A 26,676-nucleotide genomic window follows, 5' to 3' on the forward strand; every position below is an offset into this window, starting at 1 on the left:
GGCTGCCTCCTATTAGCCCATGTCAATGTCGAAGGGGATCAGATCACCCCCTACTCTCAGCCTCGTGATCATGGAGAAGTCATACGAGGTCATCGTCATCTCACCCATGGAGGAGAAGTGAAAGGAGTTGGTGGTGTCCCACCACCTCCCCACCAAAGCAATGAGTAAGGCTCGATCAGCTTGTAGTCAAGCGAGCCCTGAGCAGAATAGGTCGAAGCCTACCTTGTCCACTAGCTCTCTAACTCGAGTAGGAAGCTCTTAGTTCCAATCTCTAGTAGTCACTTCTCTGTAGCCTTTCCAAGCAAGAGCATCACCCTATGTTAAAAGAGGAATTTGTTAAGTACATGGCAGATAAAAGACTGTAATGAAATATCAAAGCAAGAAAAATGCATAAAAGGAGTAAAGTTTCTTACCTCAGCGACATCGTGGAAGAGATGAGAGGCATGCTCCCTTAAAAAAAAAGTCCTCAGGCATGCCCCTGACGAAGTCCTCAAAACACAGCATGCCTCTGGGGACCATCGCATGCGTGCATGGGTGATAGGTAGTTGGGTCGAATGGCCTTACCCTCAGCAGTGGCAACTCAGGCTCAGACTCAAGCAGATAGATCTCCTCCACCGCAATGTCGGCGGTGATGTTCTCTGTCGCTCCACCAACCTCATCTATCATAAGCTCTTTAACACCTGCAGCGGGTGGAAGCACTAGCATCTCGGGAGGGGCACCATCATGTAAAATATCATTCACCATGGAAAAAATAGTGGGTGGTGAGAGAAAATCAGGAAAAATGAGGGAAATAGGTGAAAAATCCCAAAATCAAACACTAGGAGAGAGAAAAAGAGAGGAAAAAGTGAAAACTCATAAGAGAGTGCACAAATACCAAGAAAAACCCGTGAGAATGAGGCAAAAGCAATGATAAACCCAAAAACTCAATCAAATCAAAATCTAATCGGTTCAAAACATAGAGGGCCAAATGGGTTTAGTAAAAAACGTTTGTTTGGATCATTGGGTAACATGAATAAAGTGACAATCTAGAGAGAGAGAGAGAGAGAGAGAGAGTACCTAGAGAGGGAGCAAAGGTGTTTTGGCTTGGGTGTGTGTGAAAGAATGAGTCAAAACATGTTTTAAATAGGCCTCCGGTGCAAAAACCCAAAATTGCCATTGAATCGAGTCGGGTGGCCGGCCGGCTGGCTGACTTGTCAAGTGGTCCAGAGTTGATTTTTGCAGAGATCTTGCTTCTTTTGTGCATATTTTGTCCTGTATTCATCTGTAAAGTGAAGAATTGAAGAAATTGGGTTTGTTCATGCTTCAAAAAATTCCAAAATTACATTCTAGATACACCGTTTCAAGTCCCGTCATTTCTCTTAAGTGGGAAAGCACCCCGATCTCAAGCTTGAGCATGTTGTATCCTTTTTGAGCATTTGAGGACCTCTGAACTGAAAGTCGGAGATCTTTATGAGGTGTTTTCAAAATATTGTTTTATGTTTATCTTTTCAATTATGTTGCCTATTATGTTGCATGGAGCATGAATCGTATTGTGTTTCGCATCAATTACAGCAATTATATTGCAATTATGCGCATTGTGCTTTTCATTTTATTGTGTTCACCCTTGTCACACGAGTGTGATTTGGCCTGTACCCTATTTCCCTTTTTGCGCAAAGTGTAGTTTGGCTTGTACCTTTTGTCTCACCTCCTCTCTTCGTGAAATGTAGTTTGGCTCGCATCTTTCTTCTACTTAAAACCGTCCCTCTCTCCGTATGAAATACTGTGAGATTTACATGCTGATTACACCACTATTCCCTCCTTTCGCGTGAAACCCGTTACACTACAACAAAACTAACTATTTACGGCATCATGTTTACGACATGCATTAAATGCATGTCGTAATTAGTACATTCTACGGCATTTTTTTTTTTTGCAAGTCGTTAATGTTTTGTCAATAACAGCATACATACCATGTAAGTCGTTGATTCATTTATTTATAGCATGCAAAAGTATGTCGTAAAAAATGTATGTTTTTACGACTTACAAAAATATGTCGTAAAATATTTACATTTAAGACGACATACATTTTATGTAGTAAAATATTATAACTTTACATGGCATACATTAACATGTCGTGAAAACTTCTGCCAAAAAAAAAAAAAATAACCAGAATTTTTTTTATGGCATGCAAAAGCATGCCGTAAAAAATGTATATGTTCACGGCATACAAAAATATGTCATAAAATATTTGTACTTAAGATGACATACATTTCATGTCATAAAATATTATAACTTTACACGGCATGCATTAGCATGTCGTGAAAACTTTTATTAAAAAAATTTCAATCCGAATTTTTTTTTTTTTGATTTAAAAAAGCTAACAATTTCCAACCAAGCTTTTCACCTTAAATTTTCCTAATTGAGGACAAAATATAAAAAATAATTTATACATTATTTTATAATTTAGTGTCTCTTTTAAGAGATAATTGCACCTAGTGGGATTTTGGGAAAAAAAATTACACATTCATGAAAAAGTTTATAATTTTAATGATTAATATTTATATGGCTTCTCACTAATTTATAATTATTATTTTTTAAAATTACCTTGATTTATTATTTTTCTTTCTTTTAATAATTTATTTATTTTTTACTTTTTAGATGTGCCTAATCTGAATACAACTAAAAAATAAAATATTTGTAAAAAAAATAATAAAATATAATATATATGAAATATATTAAATTTATAATTTTTTGAATTTAGTGATTTTTTTTAAAAAAAATTAAAAAGTTTTTTTTTAAACAAATTAAAAAGTAATACATTATTAAAATTAAAATAAAATATTTCTTTTAAGTATATGTAAATTATTTGAATTTAAAAAATTAAAAAAAATATTTAAAATATTACAAATATTACAATAACTAAAACAAAAAACTTGAAAAACATTTTAGGCCCCCTTACTCTCTCACTCAGTCTCTGGTCTCTCTCTCTCTCTCTCTACCCTCTCTAAACCCTAATCTCTCTCAACCGATCAAATCAGCCTTCTTCAGCCCCGTTTGATATAATCTCAGAGCGATTGGTGATTCATCTCAGATCCAATCTCAGAGTGATTGGTGATTCATGTCAGATTTAATCTCAGAGCGATTGGCAATTTCGAAGCTCCACCGCCTCCACCATCTGCACCGGCGAGGGAACCGAGGACCATCGTCTACTAAGGTGAGCACCATTGCCTCTCTCTCTCTCTCTCTCTCTCTCCTCAGTTTCGTATTCTCTTTCTCTCTCCCTCAAGCTCTTCCTTCCCGTCGAGTTTGAGCAATTTGCTGTATAATAATTTGTTGATGGAATCTCAATTAAATTCCACTAGTGCTTCGTAGTGCTCTTTGATTTGATCAATTGTTTTTCCGGGAATCCTAGAAGCAATCTTCTCAATTCGTGCTATGGGTTCCTCTGCTTCTTGTCAGAAACCAGACAACATTCAAGGTCTCTCTCTCTCTCTCTCAGTATGCTAGTACTTTTTTTTCTTTTTTAGGTTTTTCATGGTGACTCAATCAATTAGGTAATCTTTCTCAATTTGGTAATATGCTTCGTGGATGAAATTCTAGAAGAAACTTACAGTTGATGCAACTTTTTCCTTCATTTTTTTTTTTTTTTTTTTGTTGATGTTTGTTGTCATGAGATAATATACTTTGTATGTTTTTTATTGCTTCTATTGAATTGTTGAAATGAGGTATTAATTTATGTTTATGATTGTGCAAAACCGTTCTCTTTTTTTGGCTATGTTTTGTAAAGAACTAAGTATCTTAAGAATCTGAGTCCCCTGCGATTTGGTTAAGAAACTTTCCCAGTTTTTGAAGTATTGAATTGCAAAAGGAATTTTGGTCTAGATGAAAGTCCATGTATGTAAATTTGATCTTCAAAGTAGTGGAAAAACCTTAACGCCGTGTTTGGTTAGGGAATTTGGTAAGGGATTTGAAAAAAGAAAGAGAAAAAGTAGATGAAACTATGTGAAATATATGTTTACTAGCGTATTTAGGCATGGTGTAAATAATGTTGGGATTAAAATATAATTATAATCCAACACTATTTAATAAATTATAAATTGACCCATAAACAATCTAAAATAATCCTAAAAAGATAGATGAAACATGACGTTCAAATTAACCTCTAATGAACATAAATCATCAAAACACCATAATAAATCAACGTAAATCAAATTAATTCACAATAATAATAATAACAATAATTGTCCATTCCCTTTTTAATTGACTATTTTACTTTTGATTTATGTCCAATTTCTTATGGGATGTTATTAATTAAACTAAATTGACATAAAGTAAATAAAAAATGGCAAAATTGATATAGTGAAACTGAGTAAATTGATGCCGGAAAATGCACAACATGTACAATTTGTCTTTTTTTTTTTTTTTTTTTTGGGGGGGGGGGGGGTACCAAAGGAAAAATTGTGATCTCTACAGGTATGGAGAAATTCTTGCAGTCCAATTCATTTGACATTGTGCTATCAATGATTATAACATCAATGGTTTGTTGGCAAGTTGAGATCTCACATATGCATTTCTTGTACTATCTACTCTATTGCATTTCTATCAATTAGAATGCCATGCCTGAATTTTTAGGATATATGTGAAACAAAATTTTAATGAAGATTGAGATTGTACAAGTTGCAGGACAGCAAATAAACCAAGAGAGGGGAAGCATGCCATTTTTAAACTAAGTATGGCAATGGTATTATCTAGTCATCTTTGAGCATTATCTAGTCATCTTTGAATGTTAAGATAGCAACCACCATGATGAGTTACATAAATACTAATATATTGTTCATTGTTTTATTTTTTTATTTATTTTATTCCCACTAGTACTGCAATTTGTTTAATTAAAGTGTATGTAGAAGTGTGTGAAAATGTTCTCAGAGCAGCCACTTTGTGAAAATGATTATATAAAAGAGTAAATTACACTTTCACCTCCTAAAGTATGGTTAAGTTCTCACATTGGTCCTTTAAAAAAGATTTTTCCATTTTGATCTTGAAACTGTTTTCCATAGAGGTGGGGTGGGATGGGATGGGATGGGATGGGATGGGGAAGGTTGTTAATTGTGGGGGTGGGGTATGGGAGGGAGGTGGTTGGTTGTGGGTGGAGTAAAAAGGTGCAGAGAGGCGGGGAAATGATGGGAAAAAAGGGGAAAGTGAAGGGGTTAGGGAAGCACCAATCCTTACTATAAATTTTTTTGTACTTTTGTTGTGCAAGTTGTGATAATTGTATTGAACACAGCTATGGAGTCCTTATAAATACAAACTAATGATCCATCATCTTGACTGTCTTTTACCTATTCAGAGTCCTATTGGAGGTAATAATTTTCGTCATTCATGTAGTACTTGATCATGTATGAAGGACTTTCTCAGTAGTATGTGTGTTGCAGTTGAGAATTTTGGATAAAACACCTTGTAGTTTTATTTTGATGGTTATTTGAAGTGGTCCACATATCCTCTTTTATTGTTTTTTTCTTTTTTTCTTATCCCTCAATCCCTCGCCTCCACAAGGGGGATAAAATTTCTCACTGATATCGATCATAATTTTTTTTGTTTAGTTTCCCAAATTCAAACTCTTGTGAAAATAGTTCCCAATGGTTTCCTAAGTTGCATGATACTAAAGAATTAGAGATGTATTGTTCTTTTAAGCCTAGAACTTAAAAGATTCGATGATACCCCTATTTCTTTGTGATGACATGATTTTAGAGGACTGATGCATACTGTTAAATATCCTGTGAAACAAAACAGATAGTTCAAATACTATGGGCAATTAGGTTTAGATATATGATGTATCCCATGAGACCTTGGATAGGTGTAGTGTAGTTGGGTGATTAAACTCTTATTGTCAATTATCTACATCTACCCAGGTTGTGTACTTGCAATTCTGTTCACTCATTGTCAAAACTGATATAGCTGCCACTACACTCAGTTACCAAAAACTATTCTCAAGGGCCCTATAGAAGAGTTTAAGGTTGGGATTGGGAGTGGAGGTAGGGGTGGAAGCGAGAAGCAAGGCCCCCATAGGAGTTTCTTGCTACTAAGGTTTAAACTAGATGAACTAACCACAAACCAAAATCTTTGAACCTTGTGCACACAACGGTGGAATTATGTGCAATCTTGCTATATATTTGATCTCCAACTCTACTCTTTTATTTCTCCATTTGATTTAGATGAACTTTCTGTGGCACAATAATTGTACTGACTTTAAAGGATTACTTTTGGATTATGTTTTTTCAATTGTTAGTTTCTTCATTTCTCTTTGATCAAAACAATCTTTTAGTTAGGATTCTCCCAGTAATGGTTGAAACCTATGAAGTTGGGACTTGTCAATCATCCACGAACAAAGAAAGTTATAGGGTGGAACCAAGTTCAAGCTCAAGCAACATTGAGGCTTCGACTTCAAGTAGAGCCCTGACTCCTAAAATATATTTTAATTGCGTCATAATAAATAATCTTCGTCTTTCTACCATGCCCCCCCCCCCCAATCCTGTAGAGCCCTGACTCCTAAAATATATTTTATTTCAAGATAATAATGACCTGAATTTGTCACTCATCACATCTTATGGATTGTTGTAATTTTAGGACTTACTATGCTGAAATAGCACACAATGTGTCAACTCAGAAAAGGAAGTAGCTTGTTGAGCATGTAGCACAACTATATATTGTTGTTACCAACAAATTGGCCAGGTTGCGTAGCCAGGAAGATGAATGATCATTGGTGCGGGGGATATTAGATATGTATTTGCCTTGGATTACTCACTTTGGATTAGGTGTATCACAACTTTGGATCATTCAGCTTTTGTGGGAATTTTTGTTTTAAATTTTATGGTTTTGTTGCTAAATCTGTTGCTACACTTAGCCGGTTACAACGTTTGTCGCTTATGTCTTGTTTAATGATTATGCTGTGACATTTCATGTTTTTGAAATATATCTGGTATTTGTGGTGATAATTTTATGCTTGTTATATAGCAGATGCTCTGCAAGGCTTCACTAATTTGTACAAGAAAATTCTCATTCAAGGACAACTGAGCCTGCCTGCCTTTTTTTTTTTAATTTTTTGTAATTTTTATGTGGATAGTTACATTATGATTATTGTTTCATTGTTTGTGGTTATTGTTTCTACGACATACAAAATTATGTCATAAAAAGTGTAATGATTTATGACATGCAAGAAAATGCCGTAAAAGATTATATATGACATACAAAGTATGTCATAAATATATTAAAAATGACCTTCTACGGCATACAAAATTATGTCGTGAAAAGTGTGATGATTTATGACATGCAAAAAAATTCCGTAAAATATTATATACGGCATACAAAGTATGCCATAAATATATTAAAAATAACCTTCTACGGCATGCAAAATTATGTCATGAAAAGTATGATGATTTATGACATAATAAAAATGTCATAAAAAGTTATATACGACATACAAAGTATGTCATTAATGTTTAATTTATTACTTTTTACAACTTTACCTGCATGCTGTAAATGGCGCTCAACGTTCCACGGCATGTCATATAACAGCATTTGTGTGCATGCCGTGAAAGAGTTTTTACAGCATGCATTGCAAGCCGTAAAAAGTCAATTTTGTTGTAGTGTTAGGATGTTGTTTTCCCTCGGTTAAAACCTTCCCTCTCTCCATATGAAATACAGTGAGATATGCTTGTTGGTTACACCACATTTCTTTCTCCTAGTTAAAACATTCTCTCTCTCTGTATGAAATACGGTAAGATATGCCTGTTGGTTACACCACATATTTTCCCCTTTCGCGTGAAACACGTTAGGTTACTCTTTTACTTGGTTAAAGCCTTCCCTCTCTCCGTATGAAATACGGTGAGATACACATGTTGGTTACACCATCCTTTCATCTTTACGTGTGAAAGGTGTTAGGATGTTGTTTTCTCCTAGTTAAACCTTCCCTCTCCCCATATGAAGTACGGTGATATACATCTATTGGTTACACCATCCTCCTGTCCTTTCGCGTAAAACACGTTAGGATGTTATTTTACCTAGTTATAACCTTCTCTTTCTCTCTATAGGAAATATGGTGAGATATGCTTGTCAGTTGCACCATTTTCCCTCCTTTCACATGAAATGTGTTTGGAATTGTTATTTGCTTACTCCTTTCTGTGTAAGGCACGACTAGATTTGTTTTGATTTATGCTTAAGGCTTGTTTCATTCATATGTGGTCATCTTGTTTTTGCTCATTGCATTATCTTGCATGATCATGGATTTTCAAAATTACCGGCTTCACGAAGCGTGTGAGTCCAGCTTTCAAGTGTATTCTTTGTGTATATTATTTGCATCTTGTCCTTGAACTACACTAGTTTGATTCCTTACAAAGGGATACATAGGCAGGTTTTGAGTTCAACCAATTGCATTTTACATTTTGATTGTTTGCCTAAGTCGTACGGCCTCGTCAAATGGGTCATCTTTGGACTTTGAGATCTACTCACATCATTTTATGACTTCAAGCTCTGTCAAAGAGGGGCAACTGTAGACACCTCATTTTGACCGCCCTTAAGACTTGGGCGCCTTACATTGAACGCTCGATGATAAAATGTTACGTTGTACAATCGTTCGATTTCTTCAACAAAAGGCTTCGGTTTCAAGCTTCAGACCCTAAACATTGCACTCCCTTTGGACTAAAACCTAATTATTTTCTAACCTGACCACTCAGAGGCCTACTGGCCAGCAAATAGCCATTTTTGGTTGGCCGGCCGACCATGTTTCCCGACAAATAGATATTTTCAGCTACCAGTTGTCCCCATGTGCATGTCTTGCACCAACTGTCTCATTACAGATATTTCCAATGTGAGGACCTGTTTTTCTATAAATACATGACCTCTCCTCATGGTTTGGGGTTAGAAAAATTCTCTAAGTGCCTATAGCTTGCTCAACACAATACCTCTCTCTCTTGCAATATACATACACTATACATACACTTCCTAAGCCTAAACTTGAGGCCTCTTGCTGAGATTCTTGAACATGAATTTTAACTCTTGAAAGTGTTCAAGTTGTGGTTTGTGAACTAGAAGAGCATCCACTCTTTAATGGGTAATCTTTGAGCTTTTGTATCACCTTTTTCTATCTCTTTTCTTTGCTTTTTCACACTATTTTTCAGAGGGTTTTTAAGCTTAAAAATGTGATTTTAAGTCACAAAAAAAAGGAGGGGCTAGCCACCCTTCTTTAGCTTGCTTACTAGGCTTCTTTCCTTCCATTTTTGTTTAAGTTTTCTACCATTTTTAAAATAATTTTCAGCACTGTTTTGTGCGATTAGGGGCTGTTTAGTGTGTTTATTTAGTTTATGCTTTGAATACTATGCTTATGTTGTTGTAAGTCCTCATGAATTTGGGTGTTTAGGCCATAGCCACCAATCTATTTGAGTTGATAGCTTTCTTTACATAGTTTTCATGTAAATATTCACACTTGTAATAATCACCTTTGCATAATCATCTCTGCAATCTTCCTACTTTCTTTATTTCTTTGATTAACAGTTCTATCAAATAAAGGATTGTTGCTCAAGGCATAAGAAAGAGACCTTCTATGCTTAATGGTTTAATCTCTTCGGAGGTTCATTACCAAGGCATTACATCTCTCTTATGCTAGGCACAACCTCTTGTTTAGATCAAGGCCTTACATCTCTTTATCATCGGTGCATTTACTTCTAAGGAGCAAACTTTCTAGTTTGGACCCTTGGAAATTATAAAGGAAGGTTTCATTATAGCTTGTTATCGGGTTTGGATTTAGGGTCATTACCACCCCTTTCGGGTTTGATTCCGAATTCATTATCGCTCATAAATGAGTTTGATTCCTCCTTTATAATTTCCCCCCGTAGAAAAGGGCTTGAAAAGCTCATTTCTCGGGTTAAGTCAATGCTTGATGCTCTTTATCGCTTTTTAGACTTAGTGGATGTAATTATCACTTTTTAATCGGACATCATATTGAATCCATTGCGTCGTGGACCATTGCATAATTTTTAGGGATGTTCAAAGATTGATGAAGCAATGTCCATTCCTTTCCTTGACGTAACTCCATGATAAGGAGGAGATGTTCGTCTTTTGTTTTATTTTATTGAGCTGTTGTCCTATTGGTTCATAGATCATCATGAAACAAATTTGCGAAAATTGATAATTTGTGAATTGAATCTACTCCTCCCTTATCATCTTCATGATAGGAAAGGGCATAAAGGATAAATGTCTCCTGGAAATACTCTGTTTTTTCTCTATTTCAACTCTGTAGTAGCAGGGCATTTCCCAAAAAACGGTGGTCCGTCGGCCACCATTTTGTCCGGTCGACCGCTTGTCAAAGCTTGTTGGCCACTTATTTTGTACAGGCAGGGAAATTTTTAAAACAGAACAGAGCAAAACCTAAGGCCAAAACAGAATAATTTTCTAATTGTAAACAGAGCAAATTTTGGTAGCAAATAGAGAGGTTTCAAAAAGGACGTTCTCCGTTGTGCGCATGTGGCTCCGTGCCACCCGTTCAATGCTTTAATATTTAGTATGTGTAACTAATAGTTGGCTTCATTTGAATTTGTAATAGGCTAGTTAATTTAGTTAATTCAATTGTGTTGTAATAATTAGTTAATTAGAACATTCATTCAGACCCTCTTGTGCAAGGGCAAATTTGTAACACTTGTAAATATTTTGTATGTCTTCCAACTCCCATTCTTTCTCCATTTTATTTACTTACTTACTATGGTTGCATCTAGTATCACATTTTTAGTTTCATATCATTATCATGACTTGCACCCATTTTTGCATACATTAGGGTTTGGCTCATCATACTTGATAAACATCGATTATTACTTGCTTGAATACATGCGCTACCATATGCCTTGAATTGATCCATATGTCATGTTAAGAAGCCGAATCTGATAGTTGCATTTTGTATGTGTTGCATTAGTCACTTTGCATATTAGAGCATGCATTTTTCTAAATATTTACTTTCCTTTGGCTTGCCTCAATTGAGTACTAGGTGAGCATTTTCGCTTTAGCATATCGCATATGTGTTTGTGTTGCCATATCAAGCATATTACCATGAGGCTAAGTGCTTATCTGATATATCTCTTTGAATCCCGGTGGATGAAGGCTATTTCGCTTAGGTTGTGATGATTTTGATACATGTACATACGAGCTTGTTTTTTCAACTAGCACATATTCAAAACTCTTTTCAAACAAACATGAAATAAAAGCATTTCAAAGTGGGTGAAATAATCTATACTCGTGTGCCTCACATAGTATGTTAACATAATAATCAGAACAAGAACATATAATGTACATAAAAATCACATCATGATTAGTAGAGGTTAATCTTTGATCGGGTGAGGGAGGTGCTCAATTCATGACCTTGTCCTCTCATACCTAAGTTCTTGATCCAAGACACTTTGGTTATGACGGACAAGGGCCTTTGACACAAGTCACGAATTTTCTAAATTTTTCAAAAATATCTAGGTGGCAACTTTGAAATCTGGTAAGACAATTCATTTTTGGCATCTATGATGATAAATGAATTTTTTAAAAATTTGTCAAATTTAAATTCTTAATTGAGCTTTTCTGTTTCATATTACATTTGTGAAATTAAATTCAAAACTATGAATGTCCAAATTGTAGGACTACTATATTCGAGGAGACTAAACACTTTCGAAGGGCACGAAAAACAAGCTACATATGCGCCTCATATCCACGTCACACCAACAACTAAGAAAAAAAAGGCTCTCATCTCTCTCGTCTCATCTCTTGCAAGGGGTGAAGAAAGGGTTTGAACACCATCGTACCTTTTTTCGACGAATCTAAAGCATAAAGATCACGCAGCCAACTGTCTTGCTCGCCGATCCTCGAAGACCTATGCCAAGTAGGGTATACTGACCCGATTTCTGTTCTTCTTTCTTTCTTTTCCGACTCCTTGTTGGTGGTTTTTCATACCACTTTGATGCGATCGCACTGTAATTTGGGCCCTGTTCATGGTATTTTGTTGTACATGTACCGATCTGCACCTATGAACTTTTTTCCCCCAATATTTTTTTCCCATTTTCTAGTTCGAAAATTGGTGTTTCAGTTTTTATGGGACTCAAAAATTGGGCAAAACAACCCAGGGCCTCTGTTGTTGTTCAACAACCGTATTCTGCTACAGCTAAGTTTTTTTTTTTTTCCCCTTCAAAATCTATTGTGCATTTAAAAAATGTTTAATTTTATTTTCAGAATCTGTTCTTAAAAATCAGTTCAACAAAGATGGATGCTTTCTAAAATTTCAATCTTGTGTTCTCAACATGTTTCCCATTTTTTGGGCAAAACAATCGTGCCAATCTGTTGGTATTCACGAACCATGGATGCCCTGATATGTATTTTTTTTTTTATTTTTTATTTTTAATTTTGTTTGCAAACTCTATTATTGAAATACACATTTGGGTTTTTACGTTTTCAAAATTTGTTCTTCAAAATGTTGTGGTATGAGTACAACAAAAATTTGCTGTACCAAATTGGGAAAATTTTAACTTTAATACACAATTTTTGTTAACTTAATAACTTGTTCAAATTCTGTACCCAGATTTAGGCAACACAACCCAGTGAATCTATTGTTATGCTGCTGATATGTTTTTTTTTAAAAAAAAAAAAATCTGTAGTTGTGCAAAACCTATTGGGCAGTTGTAATATATATATATATATATATATTTTGTAACTCCGTTCTTGTTAATCTGTTCGTCAAACAGATTTGCAACATACAATTGAATAATTTCCTTAGCAGTAAAATATAAAAAAAATTAAATTAAAATAAAATAAAATAAAATAAACTGTGACTTTGCAGAAATTGGAGCTAACATATTGGTCGTCTACGTTGATTTTCTTCGCATTTTCCTTTTTTGAATCTGTTATGCTGTTAAAAAACATAAATTGCGAGTTTCACAAACCATGAAAATTAATAAACATTGCTTAGTGCAGTCGTAAAAGACCTTGGACCATCCCATGTTCCTTAGTAACAAATTTGAAAACATAAGTGTTGATAACAGTTGATGGGTAATGTTGATTTTGTTTATGTGACCCTGAAATCTGTGGACCATCCCAAGCCGAATTTGTATACACTTTTTCATATCATTGTCGCCCTTTTTCTCTCCGGTGTTGTTCCCAGTTCCGAAATAGCGGATGACTTCCTTTATGTCCACTGCCACATCGACATGGCCACGGCGAATGTGTGCTTGTGGCTTTAGCCATTATTTTGTGAAGGTATCAAGATCTCACAAAAATCCTGGTCATGCATATTATGTTTGCCCCTGATCGTTACGGACTTGTTTTATGGGGAACAATATTGTTCTATTGTTTTATGTTGTTGTAATTCCTAATTTGCATAAGTGAAACTCATATTTTGTACACAATTTCGATAAGCATGTAAATGCATCAACTTTGGAATGGGAAGTCAAGTGTGTAACAAACTTGAAAATGTTTGTATTTCTTAATTTTTACATTTGTAAACGAATTTTCTATTACATTTGTAATTTACTCGAACTTGTACATTTATGCTGTAAAATTTACATTTGGTACACAGTTGCCGTTATTTCAAATTCTTGTGTTTTATAATTGAAATTCAAAGTCTTTTACAATGTGAACCTACTGCACCGTACCAATTTGATGCCAACTCAAATTTCGTAAAAGAATTTGCAAAATATACATATATTTTTTTTTGCATACGTAATTATTAAAAATTCACTGTCACATTTCGAACAAACATTCGAATTTGATAAGTCAACCTGTAATTTTCGAACTGTAACATTGACATACCGTTCAAATTTCATTTTAATGTATAATTAGTATAATGACAATTGAAATGTGTATAATATCACAATTTTTGGTTAGTACTACATTTTGTAATTAGATTGTAAATGTAGACCAACTCTGTAATTTAATTTAATTTAATTCGAAGTTTGTTTAAGTAAAACAACCGTGCTGGAAACTCCTAGTGGGGGTTGACCCCCTGCAGCCCCACCTCCACGTGGGGGCTGTGAGACCAAGAGTGAAAAAAAATAAAGAATAAAATAAAATAAAATTTGAACCAATCAGAAAACAGTGGGGTGGTAGGAGTCACGCCCACTGGGGTTTGGGCCATTTTCCCAAGTAAAAATCAATTTTCAAAGGAATTTTTCTTTTTTGGGAAAGTGATAATTTGAAAATTTACAAGTGAACTATTTTACAATCCGATGTTGCAAACTGCATAAAGTTGTACAATAATAAGTGCACAAACAAATGATTAGTACAAATTTTAGAGATTTTTAGTATTTATAATTTCAATAATGAGGGGGATAAAATGTCATGACAATGATTAGTCCACTAATTAATATATCAATTATTACAAATATGTCCATTTATTTTTTAAACCTAACACACTTTTTTTCATTTATTAGAAACAAATAATTGTGTAATATATGTGCACAAAAAAGCAAATTGGGCAGTGGCAGTGTACTAATCGCCATGGCATTGATTACAAATTTTTTTTTTTTTTTTTTTTTTTTGTAGGGGTATTTCAGTGATTTTGCATAGGAAAAAGTTTCGTAGCTCAAATTTTTTACTCGAGTGGCTCGATTATTTTCTCTCTCGTCTGTTCCTTTCCTCTCCTCTCCTCTCTCTCTATTCAAATGCTCTCAGCACTCTCACCTCTCATCCCTCTCTTTGATTTGGATTTGATTTTGTGTGAACTTATCTATTTTTTACCTTCCCTGAAACTAGTTTTTTTTTTTCTTGCTGGGGTTTGATGAATCTCTTCTTCTTCTTCTTCTTTTTCTTCTTCTTCAACTTCATAAATCAAACTCACTTTGCCTGTTCCAAAAAAAAAAAACCATTTGTATAACTCTATGAACCAAAAAAAAAACATTTCTCTATTATGAAGACCCACAAAAAGAGAGATAGAGAGAACACTAAGCAAGATGAAAACCAATATAGGAGAATGAAGACCCACCATTTCTCTGTAACGAAGAAGACCCCCCATTTATGTGATGAAAACCCAAACTTGTCTGTATAATAAAAACCCACCATTTCTCTTCTCTCCTTTTCTTCACACTAGCTTACCCTCAAATTGTTTGTGGAAATGCTGAGCTCAGATCACTCATGGACATTAAGGCAAATCTTGACCCAAATGTTAGATTACTGAAGGAAAAAAGACAGGCGAGACCCAAACAAACAAAAAAAAAAAAAAAAAAAAAAAAAGCAAGTGCCAAAACGACGTCGTTTTGGCACCTCGAGCCAATATTTTGTCGAGCTACCTAGCGGGGTTGTTTTGCATAATACAATCATTTCAAACACATTTGCATAATACAATCATTTCAAACACATTTTTCAATATAACAATAAAAAAAGTCCTTCCAACTTCCTAAACACAAAAGCTAAAATAGCCAAATAACAAAAAAAAAAAAACTCAAAAAATAGCCACTTCCCAAGCACCCACTAAGTTTGACATACAATGAACATACACAGTTGTGGTTTCCAGCTACAAAACTAAATCAACCAGAATGAAGTTGCACTCCTTGCCACAGCCATGATAGTTCTATCACACCTCCTTTTGCAACAAATACCCTTTGCTATCTGCATCAAAGGGTGGCAAACCTGCAATGCCTTCAAATTTACCAACTCCAAATCTGAACAAGAGATAGATTACAACCGGAATTAGGGAAATATACCACAGTATTTTTAGTTGAACATTGCCAGAAATTTAAAAATTGACACGATCAAAATTGTTCATGCCAAGAGAAGTATGCCGCATAGTTGATATGATACAGCACTACTTACATGGAATGAATTAGTCACTGGAGGTTAGACATCAATGCATATAACCGAAAGCTCTGGTTCTGGCCCAGCAGTTCGATGGCTGAGGCTGCCATTGCTTCCAACAAAAGATGTGTAGACTAACAGGAAGTCGTCAAAATCTGTAACAAGTAAAAACAGAATGCACACGACTAAGCCTAGCTCAATACAATGGGATGCATAAGTTTTTAGGCCACTGACAGCACCGAACCTTCTATCCAAATTATCCCACTAGAGAAATGTACAATGAACTTATGGGTACAGGGAATGCACAAGAACATACGATGAGAGTGATCTCACCCTTTGATACTCACACGTAGAAAATACATGTAATATAGCTGACAGAATTGACACTACCAGCACTATGATTTGTATTCAACAAATTCTCAATATAAACCATAGCAAAAATTATGCCATGTTCTTATTCAATGCCACATAACACCACCAAAATCAGGGCCTCAAAATGTACTACGTTTAAATATAAAACTTCATTCAAGCAAAAGAGTGGCCATGATGATGCAACCCCTCTTAGCACAACAATAGGATCAGTTAAACAAAACATATTTAATTAGTTTTTCTCTTTGACTGATTGTCAGCATACTACAGACAGACTTATGGTAGAAATTGAATTTGTCTTCACTACCAATCTGAATAAAATATTGAGAAGCCAACCACTATAGTAAAGCAGAAGGGGATTATAATAATAATACAGATGTAAGCCAATTCAACCAAGGTTTTGTAATAGAATGACGTACCGGAAAATGCCTGATAGTGAAGCATGGAGTGTTCAGCCAAAGCCCAATTGAAGCAAGCCATCAGATCTTAAGCAACGCGAACCTGCAAAGATCATAGCTTACACAACTATTTGTTAGTAAGAAAAGCCCTTTGCAGCTGGAATGGCTCATAAAACAACTCAGTTCACCAAATCATACAAAATGCCATTCATACCAATTAACAGATAAATGTAACAACTCAACTACCCCACAGAAATGAAAGAACAAAAGTTAAAAGGAATGGAATATGATGGTCAAATGAATATATATTCAAAATAAAATGTTCAATGTTAAAACCCATTAACTAGAATAATAACAAGGACTAGAAGACCCGCAAGACAGCAAGTGAAGCCCTATGGATCCATTTTCCTAGAAATATCATCGTTTGTTTGGCCAGCTTGGCTATCAGGCTCATCAAATGGAGAATCGTCGCCTGGCCATTTCTCAGCTCCTGAGCTTCCCGCCACCAGTAGGGAATCTAAATCCCAAATATCTGATAAACCGCTTGAAATTCCCAATTCTGGCACATCATAATTGTTAACAATATCCCATAACACATTGCTAGAATTAGACATACCAGCACCTGCTTGAAAACCAATGTTCCATACATCCTCTTTCTTAACAAGACTTTCAATTCCTGGAGACAATGATTCTGGAACATTCTTCTCCTTTGTCAAGTCTTCCGGGAAAGAGACAAAATACTCGGGGACAAGCTCTGGTTGGGGGTAAACCACGTTCTTTCCTTTGAAAAGAGGATCTTCAGTTCTTAGGCTTGAAGTTCTCTCCCCAACCTGCTCGGTGGTCTTGAGAACTTCATGTGTTACATGCAATTCTTCTGATACAATATTACCTATTTGAAAAGGCAATGTTTCTGCACCCAAACCCAGATTTCCTTCCCTATCTTGTACAAGAAAATCAGGAGTTTCGTTTGCAGCAGCTGGACTCAAGTCTGGGGTTATAGAAGATGCAGCAAGGTTCCACAACTCGGGTCTATACTCGATGATCTGGCCTTCCATGGATGATTTCAATTGACCTGGTTCATGTTGTTGATGTTTTACGAACTTCCTCATTGTTCTCGGAGAATCAATGGCTCTCTGCTCCTTTTTTTGCTGAAGACGAGCTAAGAACTCCGGGTTCCGAAATAGCTTCGCCAAGAACGTAACCATCTGCTTTTGCCTCTGCTCTGCTGCTTGGAGCTTTTCATTCACTGCATTCATATCCTGGACTGTCCCATGATGCTGATGCTGCAATTCAACAACTTCCTGTACCATAGAAGTCTTTTCTTTCCTCAATCTCTCTAACTCACCTTCCAATCCTCCTTTCTCTAATTCAATTGAAGACCCAGCATGGCTCCTAATCTGCTGCATTTGAGTTGACTTGCGCCTCTGTATGCTCTTCAACAGATGCCTCTTTCCTCGCAAGAAACCTTCATTTGCAAACTCCCACCTATCAGTATCAATCTTGCGAAATCCCTGAACACAATTACCCAAAAATGATTCAAGAATGAATTGAGCAGAAAACATATTCCTGAATAGGGGAAAATTGATTCAAATGATAAATGAATTTGTAACACTAAACAATTTGAAGCCGTTAAATTCCAAGCAGGAATGAACTGCAATGAAGTATAATTACAATCCGTACATTGCTACAACAAATTCTAAAAACATAAATGCATAAGTGAGATGATATAAACTTGTCAACAATAATGAATGTTCCAATGAAACCCAAAATTCTACCTGCAAAAGATGGACCCTCCTCAATCCATAGATGTTCGAATAAGGGAAGTCCTTATTTTGGTGGATATGAAAAATGAATATGTAGCTTCTCAGACCCTATTCTTATTATCAACAATATTATTTAAGACTTCACAAGATTGTAGTTGAATACGAATAAAGAGAACTTGCAATACAAAGAAACCCAACAACTATAAAATTACATAGAAAGCAAAATATTCATATCAGAATATTACATGAACAAGCTCATTTCCATCTCCTTTCCTGTATACAAAGCCTATGACAGCAACAAATTCACAAGCATTTCACAGCTAGAAATTCATTACATACCCATGAAACTTTCCAATTAACATGTTGATCACCAAAGAAAGAGACTCAAATTCCAGAAAATTTTATATACAATTACAAAGGGATTACTACAAAGTGATTAATCAAATTACAAAGAGAACATAAAATACAAAAAGATAAAAAAGAACAGAGTAATTACAAGAAAAATTACAAAGAAAACGAAAAGGAAATTTACATACAGACCACACAAGCCATTGTAGGCTGTGTTAATGCAATACCCACATATGTATTTAGTTGGCGAACAAAACTTGAGAAATTATTGTGCTTGAAATTCCTCGGAAGTACGAGCCTCGCGAACTCCAGTGGGTCCCAAACCACAAAGCTCTCGCCCCTAAGGCCCCAAGATATAATCGGATTCAATGTTGAGTCGTCCACAATATCAAAAGTTTTCGACAAAAATGGTGGGATTGGAGTGCCCTGTAAAGCTTCAAGCGGCTGAGGAGGAGTGTCCAAATTCTCTTCCAATTCACTACTCGTTCCAATTGGTGGTACATTCAAAACATTTTCCCCGATTACAATCCCTTTAAACTCAGACATATGTCGATATGGTTCGAATTCCAGGACAGCGGGGACGAAAGGGGAAGAAGAAGAAGAAGATGATAGCCCAGCAAAGCTCATCGGTAAAGGACAAGAACTGGGTTGAATCGTGGAAAACCCAGAAGTATGAGGAGTAATCGGAGAATCTGAGTCAGACCCAGGTGGGCTAGAGGAAGGAAACAAGGATTGATCATTTGGGTTCATCGTTTCAGGGTAAGAAAATTGCTGGGTTTTTTTGTTTGGAGAGAGAGAATCGGAAGGAAAATGTTGAGTTTGGATGGAAAATAAATGAGAAAATGGTGGGTAGAGAGAGGTATATAAGGTGGGTATTGCCGACAATGAGAGTTCGGATAAAAATCTTGAAAGGCGGTGGAAGGAGGTTCGCCCCTTCTTCCTCTCCTCCGTTGTCCGGTTGGGCCATTTCCATTGGGTGCAAAAATAGAGAGAGAGAGAGAGGGAGAGAGAGAGAGTGACATATAGATACATAGTTTTAGAGAGAGAGAGACCGACATTGGGTTGGGACAGTTTCCAGGTAAGTTAGTGTTAGTTAGTAGGAGGAGGAGTACAGGAATATCTGTGGGCTGTCAAAGTAGAGAATTGGGACCCATTAGAGCTTAGATATTTTTCTGGGTTTTGGACCATTTTTTTAACTTTACTGTTGGGAGTTTGAAAAAGACGGGTTTGTTTGGTTTGTTTTTGGGAAAGATGTTTTAGAAATTTTTTTAATTTGTTTGGTTATATATTTTGAAAGTTGTTTTGAAGTTTGAGAGTTTGAGATGATTTAATATTTTTGGCTATTTTGGGAACTTGGCTAAAAGTCACTTTTTTTGGTTAGTAGCAAAAGCCAAAAGTTGGCTTTTTTGGCTTTTTTTTCATTTGGCAAGTTGGTTTTTAGCCAACGGTGCAATTACAATTTTACCCCTCATGGGTCACAATGTGTTACATAGGTTCAGTTGTAAATATTTTAAATAAATGGGGGTAGTTTAGTCATTTTATTATGATTTGACATCATAAACAAATATTAATCAAAAAAGTCAAAAGTCACTTTTTACCAACTTCCCAAATCATTTGTCTAAAAAAGCCAAAAGCTTGATTAAAAGCCAAAAAATCACTTTTTACCATCTTCCCAAAACAACCCTTTATTGTAATTGAGTAGATGTGTGTGAGAGAAAAAATGATTGAAAAAGAGAGAGGAGAGAGAAAAAATAATTGATCGATGCGTAAGAGAAAGAAAGTGATTTTAAAAATTTTTAAAAAAAAATTTTAAACCAAACAATTTTTTTTTTTTTTTTTTCTAAAACTCATATCTAAAATTCAAACCAAACATAATAATTGGATTTGGGTTTTGGGCATAGGTAAGTGTGGTTGATTAGGTCACAAAGCTTTATTACTTTATTATTATTATTAGGCAAGTTGGAGTTTTGTAAGGATATGTTTGGGCCACAAATCTAAAACTTCTCAATTAAGTAATTTAAAACTGTTCAAGTGAACTGTTATTCAAAAGAAAAAAACAAAAAACAAAGAAAAGATTGTGATTGGGTATTTAGAATAAGTAGATGTAAAAATATCAATATATTCACCTGTGAAAATAGTGGATATCTCATTTTCTTGGATCTGAAAGAAAATGTTACTAGCAACATATTTTTTTATATTGATTTTTTATTTTTTTTTACAAGCTGAAAAGAGTGCTTCTATTTATATCATAGAATCATCTCACTTTAAAATTTTTAATATTTATTTTTTTTAATATAATATTATCTTTCCCTCCTACTACTATTTGCAATCTCCTTCTACTTATTCTAAGTTCCTCACATGCCTTCCCTGTCACGACCCCATTTCGCTCCTAGTAGAATGGTGCCGTGATGGTCAGTAATCCGAGATTACCAAAGGCCACCTTATAAAGATTCACACACAATCAGAGTATACATATGGGGCTTACATGTACGGAAGCAATAAATTTAAATCTAAGCAGTCCATAAGAGCTGTGCATAGATCAAATAAAATGATATACATCTTAACATGGTTTTACAACTTAAATACAAAATAAAGTGGAGTACATATTACATCTTGATCAAAAGGTTTCTCAAGCCGACATATACAAAAGAAGTGAATTAAAACTAAGAAACATAATCTTTAAGAGGTTAGCAAAACGAATCCAAAACAACTTGCAAATAACATCTAAGCGTCGCCGTCTTCTTGCTCGCCACCTACATATATATAAAGGGGAGGATGAGCTTGGATACTCAGTGAATGATATAATTAATAAAGGTTTGAATGAATGATATCCGAGATCTTTATTAAAACAATACATATCGTAACTTGTAACAAAACATGGGATGAATCAAGTTCATCAATCAAATCTTTCAAATCTTCTTGGGATGTTTAATAACATCTACATAATATATGGGGGATGACATTCCGGACAAAACAAATGAATAATCGACCTAGAATCAATTAGACAAATCCACCTGCACAAGGCCGTCGGTGGGGCCATCGGTACAAAACCGTCGATGGCAGAGATCTCTCAAACATGGTGCTACATGAGCTTAAAGTCCCCTAGCATGGGAGGACTTTCTAAGAATGTCATCAAAATAAGATAATACTTGATACAAAAATTAGAGATAATCATTCATGCTTGAACAAACACTTTTCCAAACACAAAGCAAGCAAAGCTTTTATCAAACGTTAGAACATAGCTTTATTAAAAATACCACTCACATAGCTCTTCGGGTGTAGGGATTAAGGCAAGGATCCAAGACCTACAAATACATAATAAAGTCTACTGAATGCACTTCAAGAAGACAAGAAGGAATGCTCAAAGATGGTTGTGCAATGCATCCTTAAAGCAAACTTTACATGAATGAAAATGATCCCGGCATTTCTTTCCAAAACCAAGTCAAGACAAAGTAAAACATGCTGGGAGTTAAATCACTGTTTTTCATCTAGGGAAAACATGCTGGGTACTAACCAAGTCTTGGAATGGATGCACAGAAATGATCTAGGCAAAAATGACTTAGCTGGGTGAACCCGGGAGGTCTTGGCCGAGGTGTGGTTACCTAGGTTTTGGTGTGCAGCTATTTGCCGAGGTGTTACAAGGTACCGGCAAGGGTGTACCATGGTCGGCCTAGGTGTGCAGTGGTTAGCCTAGGTGTGCATGCAAGATAGACTAATAGTGCAAGTGATCATGCAATGTAAGCCAAAGTGAGATACGATGCTTGGCCTAAGTGTGAGATCTAGGCAAGAGTGGTCTCGGTGATCACACCTAGGGAAATAGTGAAGTCTGGAAATTTGAGTTTCCTCCATTGAAGAACATGAATGCTAAAATTACAATTTCTTTATTCAAAATCTGAGATTTCATTAGATGAGTTCGAAACACATGGACCTGGGTACCCATACTTGAAGATCTTATGAAAACAAACACAAAAATATGGATCTTCATACAAACTTTCGGATCAAAACATGATTTTATTTCAAGAATACAAGAACATCATTTTCTCTTTCTAAAACAAGCTTTAAATCAATGCATGGCTCATGAATCATGTTAGATCATGCAATGTGATCGGATCAACATAAATAATAACAAGAGTAGATCAAGAATCTAACCTCAAAACACGGATCTAACGATTCAAGGTATGAAGATCAAGCTTGGAAATCTAGCTCTCTCACTCTAAGAACTTCTTCTTCTTCTCTAGAGCTTCTCTCTCTTCCTAGGACAAAGATATGACAAATGATATGTTTTCTCTCTCTGCCGGCTGACTTAACCCTCTGCTGGGACACGTGGCAACGACTGGTTGGCTTTCCTAAAAAAGGTGACAAAATGACAAGACAAGAGTATGACAATGTGTATACAACAAGTAAGGTGGCATGGGCACTCTGGCAGGTAATGATCTCGAATTAGGACATAGGCTTCGGCAAGTAAGGTCTCAATGATCTCAGCTAGGAAGGATAACACTTGACCTAGCTGTGCCACATCTCGGCCTAGATGTGCCACACCTCGGTCTAGGTCATACCAATCCCGAAACAAGATCGCTAGGTGCAGGGATCAAAGATGTTGGATGCCTAGATGATAACATCTCGGCCTAGATGATACACCTCTTTGCCTAGGTGATGCACACCTCGGCCTAGATGATGACATCTCGGCCAATATGCCAAGGTGAAGGTGGAGATCAACTAAAGTGGTTTAGGTGTAAGAGGTTCAAAGGTGTGACCTAGGCTTAAGATGACTTAGGCTTGGCATGACCTAGGCTTAACATGACCTAGGCTTGACATGACCTAGGCTTGAGACAGCAAGGAAGGAACAAAGCATGCATACAACACTTACGCAAATCACAAAAGCACAAAACAAGACAGGGACTTTTACCTAGGTAAAACAAGTCTAAGTCTACAAATACAAGCTTAATAAGACGAAATCATGCAAATGCAAATGAACATGACTAAGACATGAATATGAGTTATTACATTCCCGACCCTCTCTCTTCTCGTCAAAAACCCTAGTAACCACTTTTTGTCACCCTTCAAAATCTTAGAGCTATGATAAAAGAGATGAGGTCGCATGGTAGTGGGCTGGGGAAGGGAGTTGCTATAGTAAAGGATTTGGGAAAGGTCACAATGGTGAGGGGCTGGGAAAGGGGTCAATGTGTTGGGGAAGGCTAAGGATAAGAATGTGTCCGAATGGCCGGGGGATAGTGTGGGATGGAGTGGACGTGGGATGGGGATATCTCTTTAAATTTGCTTAGATTTTGAACGTAATCTATGTACTTCAAATTATTATTTTTATCATAATACAACTAGAGAAACAAACATGGGGAAAAAAATTTACTAATAATTTCATGGAATTCAATTTTTTAATTTAATATGCAAAAAATAATTTGACAGAATTTAAATTTCTCAAATCTATTAATAAATTGAATTACACAGATATTTTGAGAACTTGCACACAATAACTAAAAATTAATAAGATTAGTCCGTTGAAAAAAACTTTTTGACCTTATTAAAAAGTCGTAAGTTCAATTTCCTTTACTTGTGAATGTATCTTCTTTTTCATATATTTGTTTGGAATCTTTCTTTTTCATTTTCACAGTGGAGAGTTTATATATAATTGTCATTCATGTTATATTTTTTAATGTATTTCTTGATTCATTGAAGAAAAAGGAAAAGTTGAGGATTAACATCAGAAGTTTGAGCAATTTTTGAAGGTGGATAATAATTTACCTTTTCATTTTCCTTTTCTTTTTCTTTTTCCTTTCTGGTGTGTGGTGAAAGGAGAAATAGCACTTAATATTTTCTTTGTGTGCATAAAATAGAAAAAATTATTTTTTAAATTGAAAGTAAGAATTGTAATGTCTTGATGAGTAGAAGATGATTACAATTTTAGATAAGTAAATTACCTTACAACTAGTTTTACTCCTAAAATTGAAATTGCCATCACAACTACCATTCATAACTGCTTGAAAACTACCCCCGATGATAGAAGATGTATTGATGTTTGTTGATTGATTATGCTCCTGCTCTTGCTCTTTTGTGCCTTTATAATGCGCCTCCGGTAAGAATCCTTTAGAGTTTTTTTTTTTTTTAAATTTTTTAGAGTGATATATTGTGTGGTTGAAATTTAATAATAAATCATATTAATTTTTTATCAATAAATCTGAATCACATAATAAAAAAAAATACTCTAAAAAATCCTTACTCTCCCAAATCAGACCACAACTGCCCCCATTTGGTCCTCTCTTTTGCACCCTCTTGCTGATGCTGCCTTTCATGTCTCCACCAAAACACTGCAGCACAAACTGCCATCTTATTGCCACGTGTCACTTGCGACTTGTCCTTGTCCCCAAATCAGACCATAACTGCCCCCATTTGGTCCTCTCTTTTGCACCCTCTTGCTGATGCTGCTTTTCATGTCTCCACCAAAACACTGCAGCACAAACTGCCATCTTATTGCCACGTGTCACTTGTGACTTGTCCTTGTCCTATCGACAGACAATTTGCAAAACAACCATGCTTCCCACACCCAGTGGGGGTCGCGCCCAGTGACGTGACGTGCCTCACTGGTCGAAAATTAAAAAAAAAAAAAAAAAGAAAATTATTTTTTTCCTTCCAACCCCCAGTTGACATCTCACTGGGTGTCACCCCCAGCTGGGGGTAGGAAGCATTTTTCTTTGCAAAATTAGGTGCAAACACAAACGAATTGTTTCGGGAAGGCGGTTGATTTTTTAATTTTTTTATTATTTTAGAGAATATTTGAAATAAATTATATAGGTACACTTTTTTACTTTTTAGTTAAAAAAGTAAAGGGAAAAAAATATAAATTTGGAATAATTTTTTGACATTTTATAAAAAAAATGTGTATTAAAATATTATAACAAATAGGAAAATTATGTTTCTACCCTTGAGTGAACCTCCGACAAAGCTGCAGCGCCTGGCAACTTTTGCATTTCAATTTATTTATTTATTTATTTATTTATTTTTTACATACTACTACAAATTTTGCATGGCTCAACGCGTGCCATGTGTGATAGGGTGATGGGATGCCACAGCCGGAAGGAAGAAAACTACCTTTTTGCCGTCTGAATTTTCAAACATACATTCCCGCCCAAACAAGGTAAAAAGATAAAGGCCTTGTTTGATTTGTTTTTCAGAAAAAATTTTGAGAAAAATTCTCTACAAACAAATTTTCAAGAATAATCAAACCAAACAAATTTTTTCAAAACAAATCTCAAAATTTTGTTTGGTTACCTACTTTCCAAAATCACACTCTCTCTCTCTCATACATATCAAATCAATCACTTTTTTTAAAATTCTCTCCCCAAAATAATTTTTCAAAACCATTACTGAAAAAAGACAAACCAAATAAATTTTCGTACTTTTTATCTCAAAAACTACTTTACAAACACAAACCAAACATTTGCTTTTTATTAACTTTTTGACTTTTTATCTTTTTTAGAGTATGCCAAACATGCACTTCGGTCTCGTTTGGTATGCGAGTGTTTTAGACAAAAAGTCAAAAAATTACTAAAAAAATCAAAAAACCTCTAACTTATACAAAAAAGTTAAAGATTTTTTTGTCTCTCTATTTTTTGCACATCTTTTCGTAAAAAATCGAAAAGTCATTCCAAACATACTAATTTTTTTTATCTCATATTTTAGCCAAAAAGCTACCAAAATAGCATGTTCTCAAACGAGGCCTTAGTCTGGGGTTAAAAAATCTCATATTGGAAGGGTTTTTTGACTTTTTTGACTTTTTGTGATAGAAAGAATGTAATAATTATGGGTTGGATGTGATATTTTGTCTTATTAGGCTAGAAAGTCTATTTTTTCTTTTTGTGATTAAAATAACCCCAAATCCAATACATAATAACATCTCCATGTGAGCATAGAGATGCTTTAAGGCCACCTCTAGATTAAGGCTTCATTTGGGAAGTGGGTTGGCTTTTTAGCTTTTTGACTTTTTTAGTTATTTTAGCCTGGGC

The 26,676-nt window shown here is 35.3% G+C and overlaps 2 protein-coding genes and 1 long non-coding RNA gene across 5 annotated transcripts; 1 reads left to right on the forward strand and 2 right to left on the reverse strand.

The window, feature by feature from the left end:
• The first annotated feature begins 2,898 nt into the window (after positions 1-2,898).
• LOC145788806 (uncharacterized) lies at positions 2,899-6,971 on the forward strand. 3 transcript variants are annotated; one of them, XR_014342278.1, is made up of 4 exons: positions 2,904-3,193; positions 3,342-3,457; positions 6,302-6,424; positions 6,604-6,971. XR_014342278.1 is itself a non-coding variant. In XM_082891755.1 (4 exons), exons 1-4 carry the CDS (start codon positions 3,098-3,100, stop codon positions 6,621-6,623), a joined length of 351 nt encoding a protein of 116 aa, XP_082747881.1. In that variant the 5' UTR covers positions 2,904-3,097; the 3' UTR covers positions 6,624-6,971. The 3 variants fall into 3 exon arrangements, 1 of the variants encoding a protein (XP_082747881.1); XM_082891755.1 differs by having other exon boundaries at positions 6,306-6,424; XR_014342279.1 differs by lacking the exon at positions 6,302-6,424 and having other exon boundaries at positions 2,899-3,193; positions 3,342-4,709.
• An 8,365-nt stretch (positions 6,972-15,336) lies between these two features.
• Positions 15,337-16,565, reverse strand: LOC145801195 (uncharacterized). The gene is made up of 2 exons (XR_014342280.1): positions 15,802-16,565; positions 15,337-15,650 (listed from the first exon to the last, which is right to left on the reverse strand). It is a non-coding gene; the product is annotated as an uncharacterized LOC145801195 (long non-coding RNA).
• Positions 16,566-16,837: 272 nt separating this feature from the next.
• On the reverse strand, positions 16,838-19,728 carry LOC114306604 (heat stress transcription factor A-3). The gene is made up of 2 exons (XM_028251875.2): positions 18,893-19,728; positions 16,838-18,061 (listed from the first exon to the last, which is right to left on the reverse strand). Exons 1-2 carry the CDS (start codon positions 19,691-19,693, stop codon positions 16,943-16,945), a joined length of 1,920 nt encoding a protein of 639 aa, XP_028107676.2. The 5' UTR covers positions 19,694-19,728; the 3' UTR covers positions 16,838-16,942.
• Between the last annotated feature and the right edge of the window lie 6,948 nt (positions 19,729-26,676).

Source organism: Camellia sinensis, chromosome 10 (assembly GCF_055761805.1).
Source record: "Camellia sinensis isolate YWXY chromosome 10, ASM5576180v1, whole genome shotgun sequence".
Taxonomy (NCBI): Eukaryota; Viridiplantae; Streptophyta; class Magnoliopsida; order Ericales; family Theaceae; genus Camellia; species Camellia sinensis.

Excerpts from the sequence above, each read along its gene's own strand:
- LOC145788806 (XM_082891755.1), top strand. The coding sequence starts at position 3,098 with ATGTCAGATTTAATCTCAGAGCGATTGGCAATTTCGAAGCTCCACCGC. Across the intron at positions 3,458-6,305 it reads GAAACCAGACAACATTCAAG|GATTCTCCCAGTAATGGTTG; the intron begins GTCTCTCTCTCT and ends TCTTTTAGTTAG. Across the intron at positions 6,425-6,603 it reads CATTGAGGCTTCGACTTCAA|GACTTACTATGCTGAAATAG; the intron begins GTAGAGCCCTGA and ends TTGTAATTTTAG.
- LOC114306604 (XM_028251875.2), bottom strand. The coding sequence starts at position 19,693 with ATGTATCTATATGTCACTCTCTCTCTCTCCCTCTCTCTCTCTCTCTAT. Across the intron at positions 18,062-18,892 it reads TTCGCCAACTAAATACATAT|GGATTTCGCAAGATTGATAC; the intron begins GTGGGTATTGCA and ends AATTGTGTTCAG.